Here is a 16736-nt window from a genome sequence, read left to right as displayed (position 1 = left end):
ATGAACTTTGGAGGAGTGGGACAGTTACTCTTTCCAGCTGACCGTGCTCACCCACGAGCATGTTGCAGCTGAGTCTTACATGGTCCTTAGTGCACCAGCACAGACCCTGGCACGCAGGGGACTAAGTCCTGTCTCACTTGGTGTACGTACGTTAATGTTTACTGCTCAAGTACAGTCCATGCATTGATGTCTTACTGAATGGGGTTAAATGGCAGGATGCATCCAGGCCATCCCTCTGTCAGCATCCGTCTTTGGACTGTGGCTGCTGCCGTTGACCTCCATGATTGTTTGTCCAAGACCATCCGTATAGAATTCCTTCTCTCTGGACTGGCAGTGAGGTCTTCCCACTGAATATTTAGGCAGGGTGATTCAGCTTCCCCACCTTACAGAAGGCCATGTTGGTGGAGACTTACTCGAGCAGTCTGGAGCCATGCTGGTGATTGTTCTGGCTTCTCCCTCTACAGCACTTGGACCATTGTGTGTAGGTGAGGACAAGCACAGCTTCTGTATCAGCAGTGGGAGTGGCACAAAAACCCTTCCCTTGAGGCAAGAGCTGTCCCTGGGCTGGGACAGACCCACTTGTGAGCATCCTGCCTCCACAAGGCGCTGAGGGAGACAAATCAGCCTTTGAGCTGGGGGTGAGAGACACAGTTTGCTGCCATGGCCACTGTGCTCCATGCCCCGTGCTGAGATCAGCCTCTTGGCAACGGATGTCAGACTGTGCCAGGCATTTTGCAGAAGTGAGCCCTGGCTCCCTGCTGAATGCGTTTCTGATCCCGTGGATGCAGAGTGGCCTTCCCTGTCCCTTCGCTACTGAAGTTCCCTAGGACTCATCTGAAAGGTTAACTCTCATTCTCAGAGGCCATCTATGGCAGGATAGCTTTGAGACCAGCCCCACTGAGTTTGTAGATGAAGACTATCAGATCTTCTCAGTGGGGATGGGAAGCATCACACTGCTTATACCTCATCATGTGGATGTGGAATGTTCTCAGTGGCTGTAGAGAGGGTTCAAGTCAGACTAACTACTAAGTAGCCCAGATCTTATTCCCTGTATTGAGCAAGCGTGCTCCCTGCCTTCACTCAGTCTTGGTTCCCATCTATTTTAGATCATATCTCAGAACTGTAAGAGTCTGACTTGTCCATCCACTCAGTTAAGGTCCTGTATTTTCCACCCAGCACCTTTCCACTGAAGGTGCTGTCCCACATGACTCAGTTTTGTGTGAGTTAGCTTTTCCCTGTTCCAGGATTCCTTAGGTGGGCCTAAATGTGATGCTGACAGCCTCTGCTGGAGCAACTTTTGCTTCCCTGGTAAACTGTTTGTTATTCTGTTTATCCTGTTTCTTAAGCAAGAGGTAGGAGAGATCAGAGCTGCATAGAAAGTTGTTCTTATTTCTAGCTTTGAGCTGCGAGATTGGCTTTCCTAAGCCTTGTACCTCTGCTACAAAGCTTAATTTGTTCTCAAGAAGGCCATATTCTTTCTGGTTTGTGCTGTCTCAGGTACCTGTGGCACAGAGTGTCCCAGAACTTGCACATGATGAAAGATGTCAAATACTCTGGTTACAGGCAAGAAGCTGTCCTTTTGAGAGGTCAGAATTAGCACAGAACACAGTGGAGTGTTGTGTCCTTGGAGGTGCACCTGGATGATGCATTCGGCAAGCCTCTATGCATGGTAAGTAACACTGGGAGCAGCAGTAAGACAGCATGGAGAACTGAGCGTGCTACAGACAGCTTTAAGGAAGCCCAGTCACCGCGGAAAATCCTCCTATGAGATCGTGAGAGGTGTTTTAGGTGTGAATTTTCTGAATGCTTGGGACACTTTCTCTTAAGATGGGAACAAGGAGAGGATGCTGTAGGTCCTCTGGCAGCGGGGGTTACAGGTTTCCAGCTTGGAGAACAGCTGTAAGAGCTGGGAAGGTTCTAAGGTAACGCTGTGGAAAAGGAGTTCAAGCAGCCACCAAAAGGTATCACCATCATGCTGGACCAATATCACAGTAGACGGGAAGAGGCAGCGTTTTCACCTTCAACAGCAGACTGCATCTGATCTGAAGAGGGTGGAAATGGAAGTCCTCAGGGTAGGAGCAAATGTGGTTAATTGGTATTTTTAATGTTCACAGCCACATCATGGAAGTGCCAGCTCACCAGTCTGACTTGTTGGGTAAAGGTGGAATGGGCAAGAACAATTGTGAACTGGGGTTGCAGCCTGTGCTAAAAATCAGAGCCCCACAAATATGCTCTGACATACAGTTGTGTCAAGGCACTGAAGGGTCTTTCATATACATCTGAATTCCTACACAAAAGGTGGTGACTTGTTTTCTAAGTGCCTCTCTGCTTTGTGTGAAAAGGCAAATTACATTGTCATGGAAGTCTTTGGCTGGGGGTACTGGAAAATATGCTGTGCTGTGGAGTTGCTTATCAACTTAGAAATGATGGCATGCCCAAGTGAGGCAATGACAGATGAAGACTGGGTTGGGATTGATGCTTGCCTAAAAGACAAGGGATCAGCTGAGAAACAAATCAAGATATCACCCAGGACAAAATGCCATAACAGAGTATTGCATGGTGTTATTTAGCCATTTCTTACAGTGAAGTTAAGGGAAGTATTGAAAAATGGAGATCTTTGGAAAGCAGAGCATTTCTCCTGTTATCCAAAAAGCTGTGAGTTAGTCCGCATGAGAAGATAGCAGTCAGTAAACTACTTCTGGAATAAGTGGCCATGTGACAATAGTACTTAGAAAAAAAGAATAACTAATAAAACCAATAAAAGCTGACCCTACTTAGTAATAATAAACCTTGTAACAACTGTACCAAGTGTGGCTGGGGAAAAAAAGGAATAGAGGGACAAAATAATTAAGCTGTCTAAAGCAAGGTCTTCAGCTACTCATATCACCTCAAGGAAAAAACCTCACAAATAGCTGCATGTCCAAGGACACTAACAAGTTGTTCTAGTTATATTTAAGAAAAAAAAAGCAATCCCAGCAGTAATATAAACCTATTGACTTAGGTGAAACTGGAAAAAATATCAAAATGAGGCATAAAAAAGGGGAAGTACTCACCAGCTATGTCTGTTCTGTATTTGGAAAGAATGTGGTCAGAGGGGAATGATGAAGCACTTTGCAGGCCATTAGCAATTAAGGAGGATCCTTGACAGGATCTTCTCGGAATAAACCCTTCCACATTTCCAGGCACAGGTGACCTAGAGCATGCTAATGCAGAGGTGCAGGGGGTGCTATAGGGGTGAAAAGGCTCCTCACAAAGGCTGAGGCTGCTTGAGGTAAGTGATGCTGGCGAAAAAGCAGAGAGCTGTTGTTGTGCTCCTGCAAACGGTGTTTTGCAAAGCACTAACCCCAGTGGTGCTGAGAAAGCTTTGGCTGCTGCAATCCGTGGTTTGCTGGTGTTGGGTTTTAAATGCATTGGGGAAGGCAGTTATAAAAAGACTGAGTGGACGGGTGAGCAAGTGACGTCAGTGATGGGTCTGACAGGCCACGTATGAAAACCAATGAGAAACCAGTGGAGGGGGAAGGAGGAGGGTGGAAATCATGAAGGAATGGGAAAAATCTGCACAGATTTGTGGAGGGAGAAGGAATTGACAGACAAAACTGAGACCGTTTTTGATGCGTGGAAATGATACAGGCTCAAAAGGAGTAAATATCTCAGTCCAAAATGCCAAGAAGCATTACAATGTATTATATAAAGTGTGAATATACATATATATATGTGGCCAATGTTTAAGATGTGCATAGATACCTCTAAGAGCAAAAAATACTAGTGACTAACCATGCCCTGTACAACAGGAGGGCTCACAAGCACCCTCATGTGACTTCTCAGCCAGATGCTGAAGCTGATGACATATTCAAGCATTGGTGTGCTTTGCATCACAAATCAGAGTAGGTGAAGCAAAAACTCCTCACTGTGATTCCAGTCTGGAGAAAAATGCTTTGAGAGGGAAAATTTTAGTTATTTTGCTCCTTAAAAACATAAAAGGCAAGCAAGCATTTTTGCCCAGTGCATAAAGTTACTTCATGATGATGGGCTAGATGGCAGCTTAGTCAGGCTCAGAAAGATATTACAGGCGTCTGAGGAGATGGAGAAGCTGGAGGCTATGTGCATTCAGTGAGATTTCAAGTATCTGCTTGGGGTCCAGCACCTAAACCAGCAACTCAGTAACTAAAAACCTGGAGATTACAAACTACCTATGGCTTTTTTGTGTCCAAAGGCTTAGAGCAAGGCCAGAAAAGGTTGCTTACTTGTTCTAGGGAGAGCTGGGCACCTTTCCAATGTCAGTTGTCTCCCCCATTACATGTATTACTTTTCATTTAGCAACCTAGAATTTCACCCACCATTTTAATAACCCAGTCACAAGGTCCTTCTGCACCTTTCCACAGGCTGATTCAATGTTGAATGGCCTGCATCATTTTGCACAAACAACAAGCCTTGGCAGCCCGTGCTCTAAATTGTTCTGAAGGTGTTGAATAGAAATAACCCTGGGGCAGGTGTCTTCAGACACTGTCCGCTCGCACCTTCTCAGTCACCATCAGCCTTGCCACTTGTTTTCAGCCTGGAGAGGGTGATTTTCCCTGTTCTGGGGCAGTTCAGGTCCTTTGAAAGGCTTTGCCAATCTGTTTCTTCCTAAATCCAGTTGCTTTTCATTGCGTGGGGGGGGGGGGGGCTGATGCAAGAGGTGAATTACTTATAGCACACACTTACCTATTCATCCATCTCATGCTGGAGACCACATCTGGATCTGGCACCCGGTACTGAGGGTTTGCTGCCCTTCATGTTCTCAAGTCCTGATGGTTCAGTTTGCAGCAGTGGCTTTGTCTCATTGCTGCTGAAGAAAATCTCTTTCTGGAAATAACCCAAAAGCTCCTGTAATGGCAGAAGATCAGTTTTACTCTTCTGCCATGACCTTATCTTCCCTAATCGCTCCCATACAGCTTTTTGGCAGCTTTCTTGTCTCCTCCATGCATTCCAAGATACATTTGAAAAAGGTTTTCATACTACCTTTTCTATTTGTCCCAGTTTCCTAAAAAGTCTGCCTTTTTTGGCTCTTAAAGTGTAATTTGCTAGTATTTATGAGTTTTTCTTCTATATTCATTTGACTACAGCTTTTTGACAGCTGCCTTTTCAAATCTTATGCAAAATAACCCAGTACTGCTGTTCCTTCTAGGAACATCTAATTGAGAATAACTCCCTCAAGAAGATGACGTTTCTATAGTAAGATAATATTAAGTTGGCTGTCCTGTAGTAAGGAATTACATTCAGCTCAGAAGAGTAAATAACACGTTATTTGCCCAAAGGTAGGTGGCTTGTTTTTGACAAAGTGCTGTGAGTCCTGCCAGTGCCCACAGGGGTGTTTGAGTACCCCGAGTTTAAGCCATGAACCTGCATTTTGCGAATGGCATCCGATACAAAGGAGCTTGGAACATGATCAAGATGTTTTTCTTATGCAACTGTGCAATATATTCACTTGTGTCACAGTCTGTCCTACCAGAGACCTGTATTTCCCCTTCCTTGCACAGGTCATGTCAAGTGCTTTGCTCAAAGACTCATTTAATTCAGAAGTGGACAGAGTATGTTTTAAATGTCCGAGACTTCTTTTGCTGTCCTTCTACAGTCACCATTTTTTTACATTTTGATGTGATTTTCACTACATGGCATCTTAATGCTGAAATTTCATGCTAGCATCTTGAGAAGAAGGTGGTCCGAGGACAACTAGCTGGGGGAGCAATGGTATGGTAGCATGTAAAAGTGCCAATGGACTATAATGTGTCTAAACATTCAAAGATACTATAAAAGGGAATGTTCCTGTAACACCACCACTAATTGCTGCAGCATCACTTGAATTTCCTCTGTCTTATAAAAACCAGAAAACAAAAGGTGCAGCTTACCACCCCTAGAAATGGCTGGCTGCCCACTGGAGACGTTGTCCCTTGGGTCAGCCAGAGAGCTGCAAAGGCTTGAACCCATCTCCCAGGCACATCCCTCTCCTCTTCCAGGGGCCAAGCACCAGCACAGTGATCCCTGGTGCCTGGCCTATGGAAGAAGGGCTTTTGGCCAGGATCTGTGTCTTTCTGTACCTTCCCCTTGCAAGGTGTTCATAAACCAGGATGGACTCTGGCTGGTCGCAGCTGCTCCTGAAACCAGTTTGTCTGAGCAGGGTGGCACAATTGCTTTTAGTTCCTTTGCTGACCAAGAGCCTCTTTACATCTGCCTGAGTGCCAGCCTTCCCTCACCAAGCATTTCTACCAGTTTTCCTTAGAAATGCTTTCAGAACAAGCCTAGAGCTCCCCTACTTAGGAGAAACCTCTTCTCCAGTGAGAGAAGCAGCTGCCACAGCAGATCTCCCATCTTTACCCAATGCCATCTGCAGTCATAGATCTCAGCTTTTCAAATTAACAAAGAGAAGATTTTTAGGACAGGACTGCACATTCTTGGACAGTCTGGTCACTGAGCTAGCTTTTCCATCTGTCCAGAGGGGCCTTGCTGTGGTGCCATCTGCAGGCACAGTGTCTGGATGTAAAATGAGGAGTTAAGGGAAGAGCGCTGCTTTTTTAGGAGCTTACATGAGAGAGGAAACCAAGCCCTCCAGGCAGTCCAAAAGCTGACTGACTTGTTTGCCACGATTGCCCTCACTGTTTCAGTACAAGAGCAACTGTGATTCCTGGCTCGCCTCACATAGGTACCCTATCAGTTTTCCAAGAATTTCAAGCAAGACTGTAAACCAGCTGAAATAGTATTTTAAAAGCAAATTGAACCTTTATCTGAGACCTTCCCAGCAATTGTTAGTTTGAGAGCATGTATTCTTCCTCCAGCCCCCCAGGTTGTATGAATTTTCTCATTCCCGCAGCAATTTGATCTCAAGTTCGATAGGGTTGTTGTTAAATAACAAGAGTTCTTTGCTTTAAGTGAAGTTCTAGGCAGCCTTATCTTGCTTAGGAAACAAACATAAGGCTTTTTTGAGGAAAAATGTGGCTCATAGAAATGCTCCTACTTTAAACCCAGTTTAAAATATCTTTGTTATACATGGGAAAACAGGCAGCCCCCCCAACAAGGTGTTTAGTAGCCTCTCTGCACCTCCAGATTACCAAGCAAGGCGCTCCTTGGCATGTACACAAGTATGCAGGCAGCAGCACACAGCACATCCATTCAAAGCACCCAAGCGCAGCAATCAAGGACAGGATGGGACCAACCCAAGACTCATTTGTAAGCCTAAGAGGGCTGCAGGTTACACCTCTCCCCAGCAGAAACCAAATTGCACTGGGAGGGCTGCCTCCAGTTAGCCCCAGCATCAGGCAGCTCCCATTTAACTCCAGAGTTACCTAAAGCTCCTGCAGGGCCACTTACAGAGTAAGCTAGGTATTACTGCTGATCTAGGGCTAGCAAGCTGCTCAGAGCCCCAGCTGCTGTACAGAGGCAGGCTATTCAACCTTTTCCTCTTTGCAAAGCAGCTTTGAGTCATTGCCCTGTAGTCCAGTAAACATGTAATTTTTACACAGCCCAGCCGATGGAGATAAGCGGCTCTGGGAAACTATGTCCAACATATCCTCATCCTGACAGTTTAAGTCCTCCAGCTTAAGTCTTTGCTCCAGGTCAGGGTCTAAAGTAGTTGGGGTCCAGACAAGAGCTCCAACCCTGACTGCCAAGGAGAGGACAACACATCACAGCCGAGACAGTAAATTGAGCTGCTAAAAATGGAGCACCACATGATTTTATGCAGCACATCACTTATCTACCCTAGCGCTCCCAGAACACTCAGCCTCTGCCCAGCAGTGTTCATGCTTCCTGGGGAAGGTTACACAGTCCCTGTCAAAGGGCTGACACTTACCTTGCAGAGATTTGCTGCTCAGGAGCTTAACTGCAACTGCCCCTCCTTACGCATAGAATTAAGCCAGAATTAAGACCAGCTTCCACCATGGTAACACTGGCTGCCGACACGTCCCTAGGCAGCCATTTCCTCTAGGACCTGATTCATTTGAAGAGGTAGAAGCAAATGAACAATCCTGCTTCTAGGATTTCTGCAAAAGCAGAGGGAAGGAAAAGAAATAATTCCTGCTTCTTGTGCCCCTTTGCCAAACCAAATGCAAAAAAGTTACCTGCTCAGCACTTCATTCTGCATACATGCCTCAGACAAGCAAATCCAGAGCTAGAAGGTGGATGGAGCAGCAGAACTGCCTTTCATTCTACTAGCACAGCAGCCCGGTGAGCACAGCACTGCACCACACCTTATTTTGGCTGAGGGGCAGAAAAGTCTTGCTCTCACATCTGGCAGAGGTAGCTCCACCAGTCTGCATACCACAGCTCTGCTCTCTGCAGCCCAGCACTCAGGGCTGATAGGCTCTTGGCTGCTCTTTTCAAGTCAGGTAGCCCAGGTTGTGCTATGCCTATGCATGATCTAAGCTGTCCAAAGCAAATCTTAAGGCATTTGCTTGTCTCCATGGCCTAGATTTACCAGAGCGTCCATGCAGCACTGCTTCAAAGGAGCTGGCCCGGCCTTTGCAGCCAGGCTGGGAGAGCAAGCATGTAAAACTTACTCATTGAACATCCCCCACTCCCACTTCCTCCCGTTTTCCACAGACAGACAAGGCATTTCAGATGGTGATCACTTTTATTGATGTAAGGTGGTACACAAACAGATCAGTTTCTATCAGCCTCTCCACCTCCCCCAGGCTCTGGGAGAAGTTGGAGGAGTGGGGGAGACAAGGGAACAGAACTGGCCTCTCACTGCAGGATGCAGAGCTAAGCGGTGGTGAAGAAGGGCAGGGGCTCCAACGCAGGAGAATCCTGCTTCCCTAGGCAGCAGGGGGGCTGTGTGTTTGGCTCACTCCTTGGATTCCATGTGGACCATCAAGTCCACAACACGGTTGCTGTATCCATACTCGTTATCATACCTAGGGACAAACAGAAGTGCTGTCAAGACTGACACATTTCTTGAATGCCTTCTTCCTCCACTGTTCCCATTCCTCTGCTCCATCCTACACAACTGAACCAGGCAATTTCCCATCCACTTCCAGGAAACTCAGCAGTAGGCACCCCTTCCATGCTCCAGGAGGTGAGAGCAGTATATTTTTGGATAACAAGCAATCTCACTCCAGTGTTACACACTGGAGCCACCCTCCTCAGCAGGGGTCTTATGCACCCATCACCATCCAGCAGTGATGAACAGAACACAAGCCTGTGACTTGTCTGTGCCAGCTCCTACCCCCCAGTTTCCCCACACCACCCCCAGGCTTTGCCTACCAGGAAACCAGCTTGACGAAATGGTCGTTCAGTGCAATGCCAGCACCCGCATCAAAGGTGGAGGAATGGCTGTCACCATTGAAGTCACAGGAGACAACCTGGAACAGAGGGAAGTTGTAACACATATTAATTGTTACCCATAGCCAGAAGTTACCAAACTAGGATCCCAGCAAGACTGGTGCCATCAGAAAAATGATGTAACCACCAGTACCACAGGACAAGACATGAAGAGTTACTTACCTGGTCCTCTGTGTATGCCAGGATGCCCTTCAGGGGCCCTTCAGCAGCAGCCTTCACTACCCTCTTAATGTCATCATACTTAGCCTGGAAAGAAACAAATTTAAGATGGTCAGGTCCCACTTGCAGAAGACATCCACCAGAGGCGGAAAGGAGACAATACATGGAAGCACCATGCCAGGTGCTGTTTTCACAAAGATCACATCTTGGGGACAAGATGGATGCAGAGAGAGCAGAGTTTAGAAGAAGCAGGGGCAGCTCAGGTTTTCAGAGCCTTGTCCATATCACTTACTGGTTTTTCCAGACGGCAGGTCAGGTCCACAACAGAGACATTAGGGGTTGGCACACGGAAAGCCATTCCGGTAAGTTTCCTGTGACAGACACAAGTCAGCAGGGAACAGCAGCCAGCACACCTCTGCCAGCCCTCCATGCTGCTAGGAAGGGTTCAGAGCTGGCCAGGCACTGCCTGCCTCCTCCTGACACCAAAGGGACAACACTCACCCATTGAGCTCAGGGATGACTTTTCCCACAGCCTTAGCAGCCCCAGTAGATGCTGGGATAATGTTCTGGGCAGCACCTCTGCCATCCCTCCACAGCTTCCCAGAGGGCCCATCCACTGTCTTCTGTGTGGCTGTGATGGCATGGACAGTGGTCTGGGAAGAAAGCACAGGAATAAGAACACAGGCAACAGTCTCCAGAAAAAGCATCCAAAGGACACAGGGAGTATAGATGCTTTCCCTCTCATGTGAGGGGAGCTGTGGATAGGGCACTCTCAGCAGCAAGCTTCAGACCTACCATAAGACCCTCCACGATGCCAAAGTTGTCATGGATGACCTTGGCCAAGGGTGCCAGGCAGTTAGTAGTGCAAGAGGCATTGCTGGGTTGGAGAGAAAAAAAGCACATCAGCTAGAGACAACACATCTACAGAGACAAAATAAGACCCCAGGCCAAAGAGCATCTTTCTCCTTACCTGACAATTTTCAGAGATTTGTCATACTTTTCATGGTTGACACCCATCACAAACATGGGAGCATCAGCAGAGGGGGCAGAGATGATAACACGCTTAGCACCACCCTTCAGGTGAGCCTGGAAGAAAAAATAAAGATTAGGTAACTCAGAATACCTCCAACAGCTCACTTCTACCACACAACCTCCCCTCCCTCCCAGCCCCATTTTGAGCAACTCTGTACAGTGATGCATCCCACAGGCAGAAACAGCAGTATCCCTTCTTCTGTGTGCTACTGTGATATACTTACCCCAGCCTTCTCCATAGTGGTGAAGACACCAGTAGACTCCACAACATATTCAGCACCAGCATCTGCCCACTTGATGTTGCTGGGGTCACGCCTGAGGAGCGACAAAACTGTAAGAGCTGCTCTGCACAATACCCGGTTTTGCTCTCCAGGGGGGCAAGAGGGAGAGAGATACTTACTCCTGGAAGATGGTGATGGCATTCCCATTAATCACAAGCTTCCCATTCTCAGCCTTAACAGTGCCCCGGAAGTGACCATGAGTAGAGTCATATTTGAACATGTAAACCTAGCAAGGAGAGATAGAGAGGAAAAGTCAGGCACCCTAGCTGCCATCTCAGCTTCCCACCTCCACAGTGACCTTGTCCAACCACTGTGCTGAAGCTCCCAGCTCTGTGTCCTCTACCTCACACCCGGTTTTCCCAGGAAGCTACTAGAACAGAGCCAGAGGAGCCCTACTCAGAAAGGCCCAGAGGGGGCACTGCAAAGCAACTCACCATGTAGTTCAGATCAATGAAGGGATCGTTAATGGCCACCACTTGGACTTTGCCAGACAGAACGGCAGCCCGGGTGACCAGGCGGCCGATGCGGCCAAATCTGGGGAGAGATAGACACGGATGAGAGAGAGCAACAGGGAACCTGCTGGGCCGGGCATGACCCACTGCCTTCCCGCAGCATGACCCGCTCTTCCCTGCCCTGCAGGTCAGCAGGGAGTCGGGCAGCTCCGTCCAAAGGCCGATGCACCTCAGTTAAAGATTAAGATCAACCCCCGCACCAAAAAGGTCAAGCGCTAAATTTACTGAGGGCCCCGGGGATCCGGTTACTCCTCAGCCCAGGGGGATCAGGCACACTCCCGGGGCCACCACCGACACACGATCCATCGGACGACCTTTCTGCAGGAGGCTGAAGCCCTCCGGTGGGGTGCAGGGACCCCCCGGGGGGTAGGGGGGGGAGCTGGGGCAGACGGGCAGCGGCTGCGCTTCCGGGGTGAGTCACCCCGAACCCGCATGGAAGTGACTCAGCAGCCGCTGCACCCCAGCCCCTCCATGCAGCACGGGGGGCCACGGCGGGTACCGGCTATCCCCACCCCAAATCCCTCCCCGCGCCCTTGAGCCGACCTTGCCCCCCCCCCCCCCCCCTCCGGTCGCCTCCCGGTGCTGCAGCCCGCTCCCGGCACTCACCCGTTGACTCCGACTTTCACCATCTTCGCCTCTTCGGGATGTTCCTACGGGCACAAACCGCCGGTGAGGCGCACGGAGCGCGGATGGGGCGGGAGGGAACCGGTCACCGCCCCCCGCCGGCAGCGGCGCCGCGCCTGCCTCGCCCGGGCACCGTTAACGCCTCTCCGTTAACGGGTGGGTTGTGGATGTGCGTGTGTGCACGCGCTCGGAACCCGCCCCCACCCCCCGTTCTCTTCCCCTCCCCCCTCTCAGGCGGCCTATGGATGCCCCCCCCACTGCCTCTCCCCCCATCCCCAGGCGGCCTGGTCCCCCCCCCCCCCCGCCCGCATCCATCTTGGGGCACTCCGCTCCACGCCGCCTTTGTGCCCGCCGCCATGCGGTCCCGCTCCGCACGGGGGGGGGGAGCTGCTGCAGCCGCTCCGCTCCGTCCGCCCCCATCCCCTCCACGGCACCGGCCCCCGGTGGGGTGATGCTATTGGGTTCCCACCTCCGCCTCCCTCCTCCCCTGGGCATCCCCCCCCCGCCTCCATCTAGGCACACCCCCGCCACTGCCCCCCACACCCCAACCCATTACCTGCTGCCTCTAAGCCGCCCTAGCGCGCAGTGAGAAGGTGGCGCAGCGCCGCTCCGCCGCCCTTTATACCCGCGCACGGGAAGGGCTGGGGCCCGCCCCGTCGGGCCGGCGCCGAATGGGAACACAGGGGCCGGGCTGGGCTACGTGCGCCCGCGCTGCGGGTGCGGCTGCCTCGGTCGTCCCCCCCCAGGCTCATCGGTCCACATTCCCCCCCCTACCCCAGTAACAAAGGCCTCACGCCGGGTCGCGTGGGGTCCGCAATGGTCTCCGTGGGGTGGGGGTTGCACTGCCACCCGTGGTGGTGGTGGTGATGGTGATGGTGAGAGATACCGTGGTGCCGGAGAAAGCTGGGTCCTGTCCCTGCCCCAGGGCGGGGAAGGGCGGCTGGGCCCCTGTCTGGGGAGGCGGGAAGGGCTCCCCAGTGATGGCCCGTGCGGGGCTGCCTCCTCGGGACTCACCGCTGCTAGTACCCCGAGGCATGGCATGCACTGCTTTCACCTGGTAACAAAGGGGAGACTCCCCCAGTACCCCGGCTGCAGCCTGTGCCCCGATCCCAGCCCGCCTGCACCCCAGCATGGCGGTGGGGGCAAAGGGGCTACAGCGATGCTGGAGGCTCCCCGAGGAAGCAGCAGCTCCCCAGGCACTCCACATTCCCCCAGCACTGGGAGGCAGCAGGTGCTGGCTGAGAGCTCTCTCGCCCCCAGGCTGGGGACCCCAGCCCATCTTTGGGTCCCTTAGGTGAGTTTAGCCATGCGTGATGTGAACGGGTCTGCCGGGCGGCCTCTTCCCCGGCAGGCCACGCGCCGCAGCGTGAACACCATCTTAATGAGGCACTGCGGCAGTGCTGCTGCTACCCGCGGGACGTGACGGCGGAAATCCTGCCCGTCTGCCGCCTCGGCCCGCCTTTGCTGGCTGCTTGTGAGAAGGAAGCGCTCCCTGAATGGCTGCCGCTGCTGCCCACCTTGCAGCCCCCCCCCCCCCCTTCCCCGTGCTGGGGTCTCTCACTGAGCCGTGCCAGTGGCTTGGTGCGGGGCTTGTGCAGCCCAGGTGCAATGGGATAAACGTACATTAGGCACAAGGCTCAGAGCACGGCCAGAATCCTCCATCCCATGGGGAGAGGGTCCCGGAGGAAGGTGGGGTGCAGACCCGGGCTGGCAGGGTATGGTGGAAGCAGACCTATCGCTCTGGCTGCTCGGCTCAGCAGGGCTTTGAAGATGAGGAGGAAAGAGCGGAGTGGGGGAGCCATGCAGGTAGCAGGGTGGGGGGCAAGAGGGGTCACACAGCTCGAACGTAACCCAACTCTTCTTATATACCACGGCTATTCCCGGTGCTGCTGAGGGGCTCGTGGCTAAGTTTAGACTCGGCTGATGTTACAACCTTTTCGTAAAGGCCAGGGGATGATGGCTCGTGTGGTACACCGGTGGGGCAGGAGGGGTGCGAGCGCACGCCGGGGTTTGTGGTGCCCCAGCCGCAGTGCACTGAGGAGCTGGCATGGCTCTCGGGGACAGCTTCTGCACAAACAGGAGGCCCCAGTGTTTGCTCGGCAAACACCGCAGCCCCGGGGGGGGCAGAGTGCGGCTGGGATGAGCCAACGCAGGCCTCCTGCCCGAGCACACGGTCGATAGCTCGCCCCCCCCCCCCCCCCCCCCCCCCCCCGGGCTCTGTCGTGGCCCCGGCAGCACCGCACTGCAACCGCGCGTGCTGCCCGGCCCACCCGGAATGGCGGCGTGCACCCAACATGGCCCCGCGCGTGGGGGCTCTGCCGCCGCTGCCAGCCCTGCACCCGCACACGGGCAACCACGGCCTCAGGCAGCGGTGCTGCTGATGAGCATGGAAGCAGAGGTTAATACAGCTCTGTTTAATGAGCAAGAGTCCTCGAGCACGGAGAGGAGGGAGGAAGCAGCCGTGGAACCGGGCAGCTTCTCCTGATGCCGCTGCCGCTCTCCTTCAGGGCAGGTGTTACAGGGCTGCGCTGGTTCCCATGACGGCGCTGCCTCTGGGCGCCTGGGTCTCCTCGGGCTGTGGAGAAGCAGGGCTGGTGAGCCGCCCAGCGGCGTGCTGCCTGCCTGCTCCCGCTCCCGGCCCCGGGAGCATGGGGGGTCTGTGTCCCCGCCTTTGCCCCGGCTGCAGGCAGGAGGTGGCCCCACAGCCACCTCTCGCTCCTGTCCTCCCCAGCACCCGTGCTCTCAAGTGTCCCCTTACCTCTTCCCTACCCACTTATGCAGTCCCTCACTGCTGGCCCTCTCACCTCAGAGCCCCCTCCAAGGCTAACACCCCAAACCACTGAAGGTCCCAATCCGGTCCAGTTTCAATCCAAAGCAGCCCCTGGGCACGGCCTTCCAGGCCCAGTCTCGAGGCAGTGCCCACTTGCGACTGGCGAGCGTCTTGCGCCACAGGGAGGGACGGGCAGCTCTAGCCCCAGATGGGAGGAAGGGGAGCGTGGAGGAGAGCAACTGAGGGCCAAAACTGGACCCCTCCTTCGTGTCCTCTTCAGCCACTGTGGACTCGGGCTCCAGGGGCAGCAACTGGGAAAGGAGTATCTGGGATAAACAGAGAGGAGAGGGGGTGAGAGCAGAGTTGCCTGTGCTCCTGGCCAAAAAAAAGCCTTGTACCCCCTTGTGCCCCACTGCACACTGCACGCACCTTTACAGCTTGTGCAGGACACTAAATGGTGTCCGCACACAGGCGCTGTGCCTGTGACGGTGCATCCAGACACAGGGAAGGGCTAGACCAGCAGCTCCTGCTGCCTGGAATGATTCTGCTGTCCAAAAGAGCAGCCAGCCAGCTGCTGTGAGCCTCTGCCTGTGTGCCGATTGTCCTGCTCTCGTGTGTGTCCCCAACACTTGGAAGGTAACAGGCTTTGGTCCTTGCTCCTTCTGCCAGTGCTGAGCACCTCCGTGTGCTCAGGCTGCTATGTGGCGTTTCTTTTTATCCAGAGGGCTGGTGTGGAGGACAGACCTGCCCCAAATTCCTGCTGCTAAAGATGGGGGGGGGGGGGGAGGCAGCAGCAGAGCAGGTGGGAAAGAAGGGGACTCCACATCTTTTGGGAATCCTCTCGGTTATCTGTGCTGGTGGACACCTGCTGACTGTACACCCCCAGCATTGCTGGCAGCCCCTGGCTGTAGGGAGGCAAGGGTTGGGAGGTGCATTTGGCACAGTGGCGGCATGGCATGGCTGCCCAGGGAAGCAGCCTGCAGTAGCCATTCCACATCTGTCCCTCCTGTGGATGCTGAGCTAAGGCTGAAGATGCCTTTCGTGCGGCTCTTTTCGGCAGCGAGTTAATTCAAGCGGACACTGGCATCCTGAGCGAGGAGTGAAAGCGGTGAGTCATAGCAGGATCTGTCTTGTGATTTTAGCTCACCTCCTAACTACTTCCCTGTAGCTTTCCCAGCGTGACCTGAAGGCAAGGTGTTGGGGCTCAATATTACACTTTGGGTAAGAGGGAGCTGGTTAAATTCAAAAGATGAAAGTATTATTGCTGTAATTGCTGAGGATAAGAGATTTACCCAAAAGAAGCCCTTAGATGGCATCCTGGGGCAGGAAGGGGGCTCTTGGTCTCAATGAGGGGTAGTACTGAGCTTAGGAGTGAAAATCCTGGCCTAACAGTATGTATTTTCCCTCTGAAACCTCAGAATCAGGCACTGAACATGATGAGGGACACGGCTATAATTTCTAGTTGTTGCTGACACAAGGTGGAGTTAGACAGGATCAGACTATGGTTAAAAGCCTCTGCAGGCAACATGGGGAGTCCCACAGGCAGCCAACCCCAGACCAGAGAGCACTAAAAAGATTTTGTCTGCCCGCTGCCTTGTAATGCTGGTGCCCCTTAAGAGCTGGGTTATAAAGATACAGTCATTCTAGAGCTGAGGCTGTTGGGATGAAGGGGAGGGAACAACGAGAACAGACAACAGCTTCTGATAGCTGGAATTTGGGACCGCCATTCCGTGTTCAAACATGACCTCCCCAAACTGCCCCTCCACTCCTGAAACCTCCCTCAGCTCTCTCCCAGTCCCTCCTACCTGTAGCCTCTGTCCTGATAAGGACACAGTCTGAACGCTGGCAGAGAGCAGAACTAAGAGGAGTAAAAGCGAGCAAGGCCACGAGTGGAACCCCAGCATCTTCTCCTTATCCCAAGGCTTGTGGGAGGTGAGGCAGGACCTTGCAGCATCTGTGTCAGATGCAGTCCCTTGCCCCTCTTTGCCTTTATAGCTTTGGTTCTGGCAGGCGCCTGGCCCCCAGCTCTCTGCTGAACCACCC

At 52.6% G+C, this 16736-nt stretch overlaps 2 protein-coding genes across 2 annotated transcripts; both read right to left on the bottom strand.

Moving 5' to 3' along the window:
- Window positions 1-8586: 8586 nt before the first annotated feature.
- Window positions 8587-12059, bottom strand: GAPDH (glyceraldehyde-3-phosphate dehydrogenase). The gene is made up of 11 exons (XM_061454059.1): window positions 11906-12059; window positions 11222-11321; window positions 10907-11013; window positions 10731-10821; window positions 10445-10560; window positions 10270-10351; window positions 9976-10127; window positions 9767-9845; window positions 9478-9561; window positions 9238-9335; window positions 8587-8888 (listed from the first exon to the last, which is right to left on the bottom strand). The coding sequence occupies exons 1-11, from the start codon at window positions 11926-11928 to the stop codon at window positions 8819-8821; spliced, it is 1002 nt and encodes a 333-aa protein (XP_061310043.1). The 5' UTR covers window positions 11929-12059; the 3' UTR covers window positions 8587-8818.
- Window positions 12060-14267: 2208 nt separating this feature from the next.
- On the bottom strand, window positions 14268-16736 carry LOC133269589 (C-type natriuretic peptide 2-like). Its single transcript, XM_061454057.1, has 3 exons — window positions 16499-16736; window positions 14728-15019; window positions 14268-14498 (listed from the first exon to the last, which is right to left on the bottom strand). Exons 1-2 carry the CDS (start codon window positions 16595-16597, stop codon window positions 14747-14749), a joined length of 372 nt encoding a protein of 123 aa, XP_061310041.1. The 5' UTR covers window positions 16598-16736; the 3' UTR covers window positions 14268-14498; window positions 14728-14746.

Source organism: Pezoporus flaviventris, unplaced genomic scaffold (genome assembly GCF_033815535.1).
Source record: "Pezoporus flaviventris isolate CSIRO_AGI_PZ_B2104156 unplaced genomic scaffold, CSIRO_AGI_Pfla_v1 ptg000015l, whole genome shotgun sequence".
In the NCBI taxonomy this organism is placed as follows: Eukaryota; Metazoa; Chordata; class Aves; order Psittaciformes; family Psittacidae; genus Pezoporus; species Pezoporus flaviventris.
This window is presented reverse-complemented; position numbering and strand designations above follow the sequence as displayed.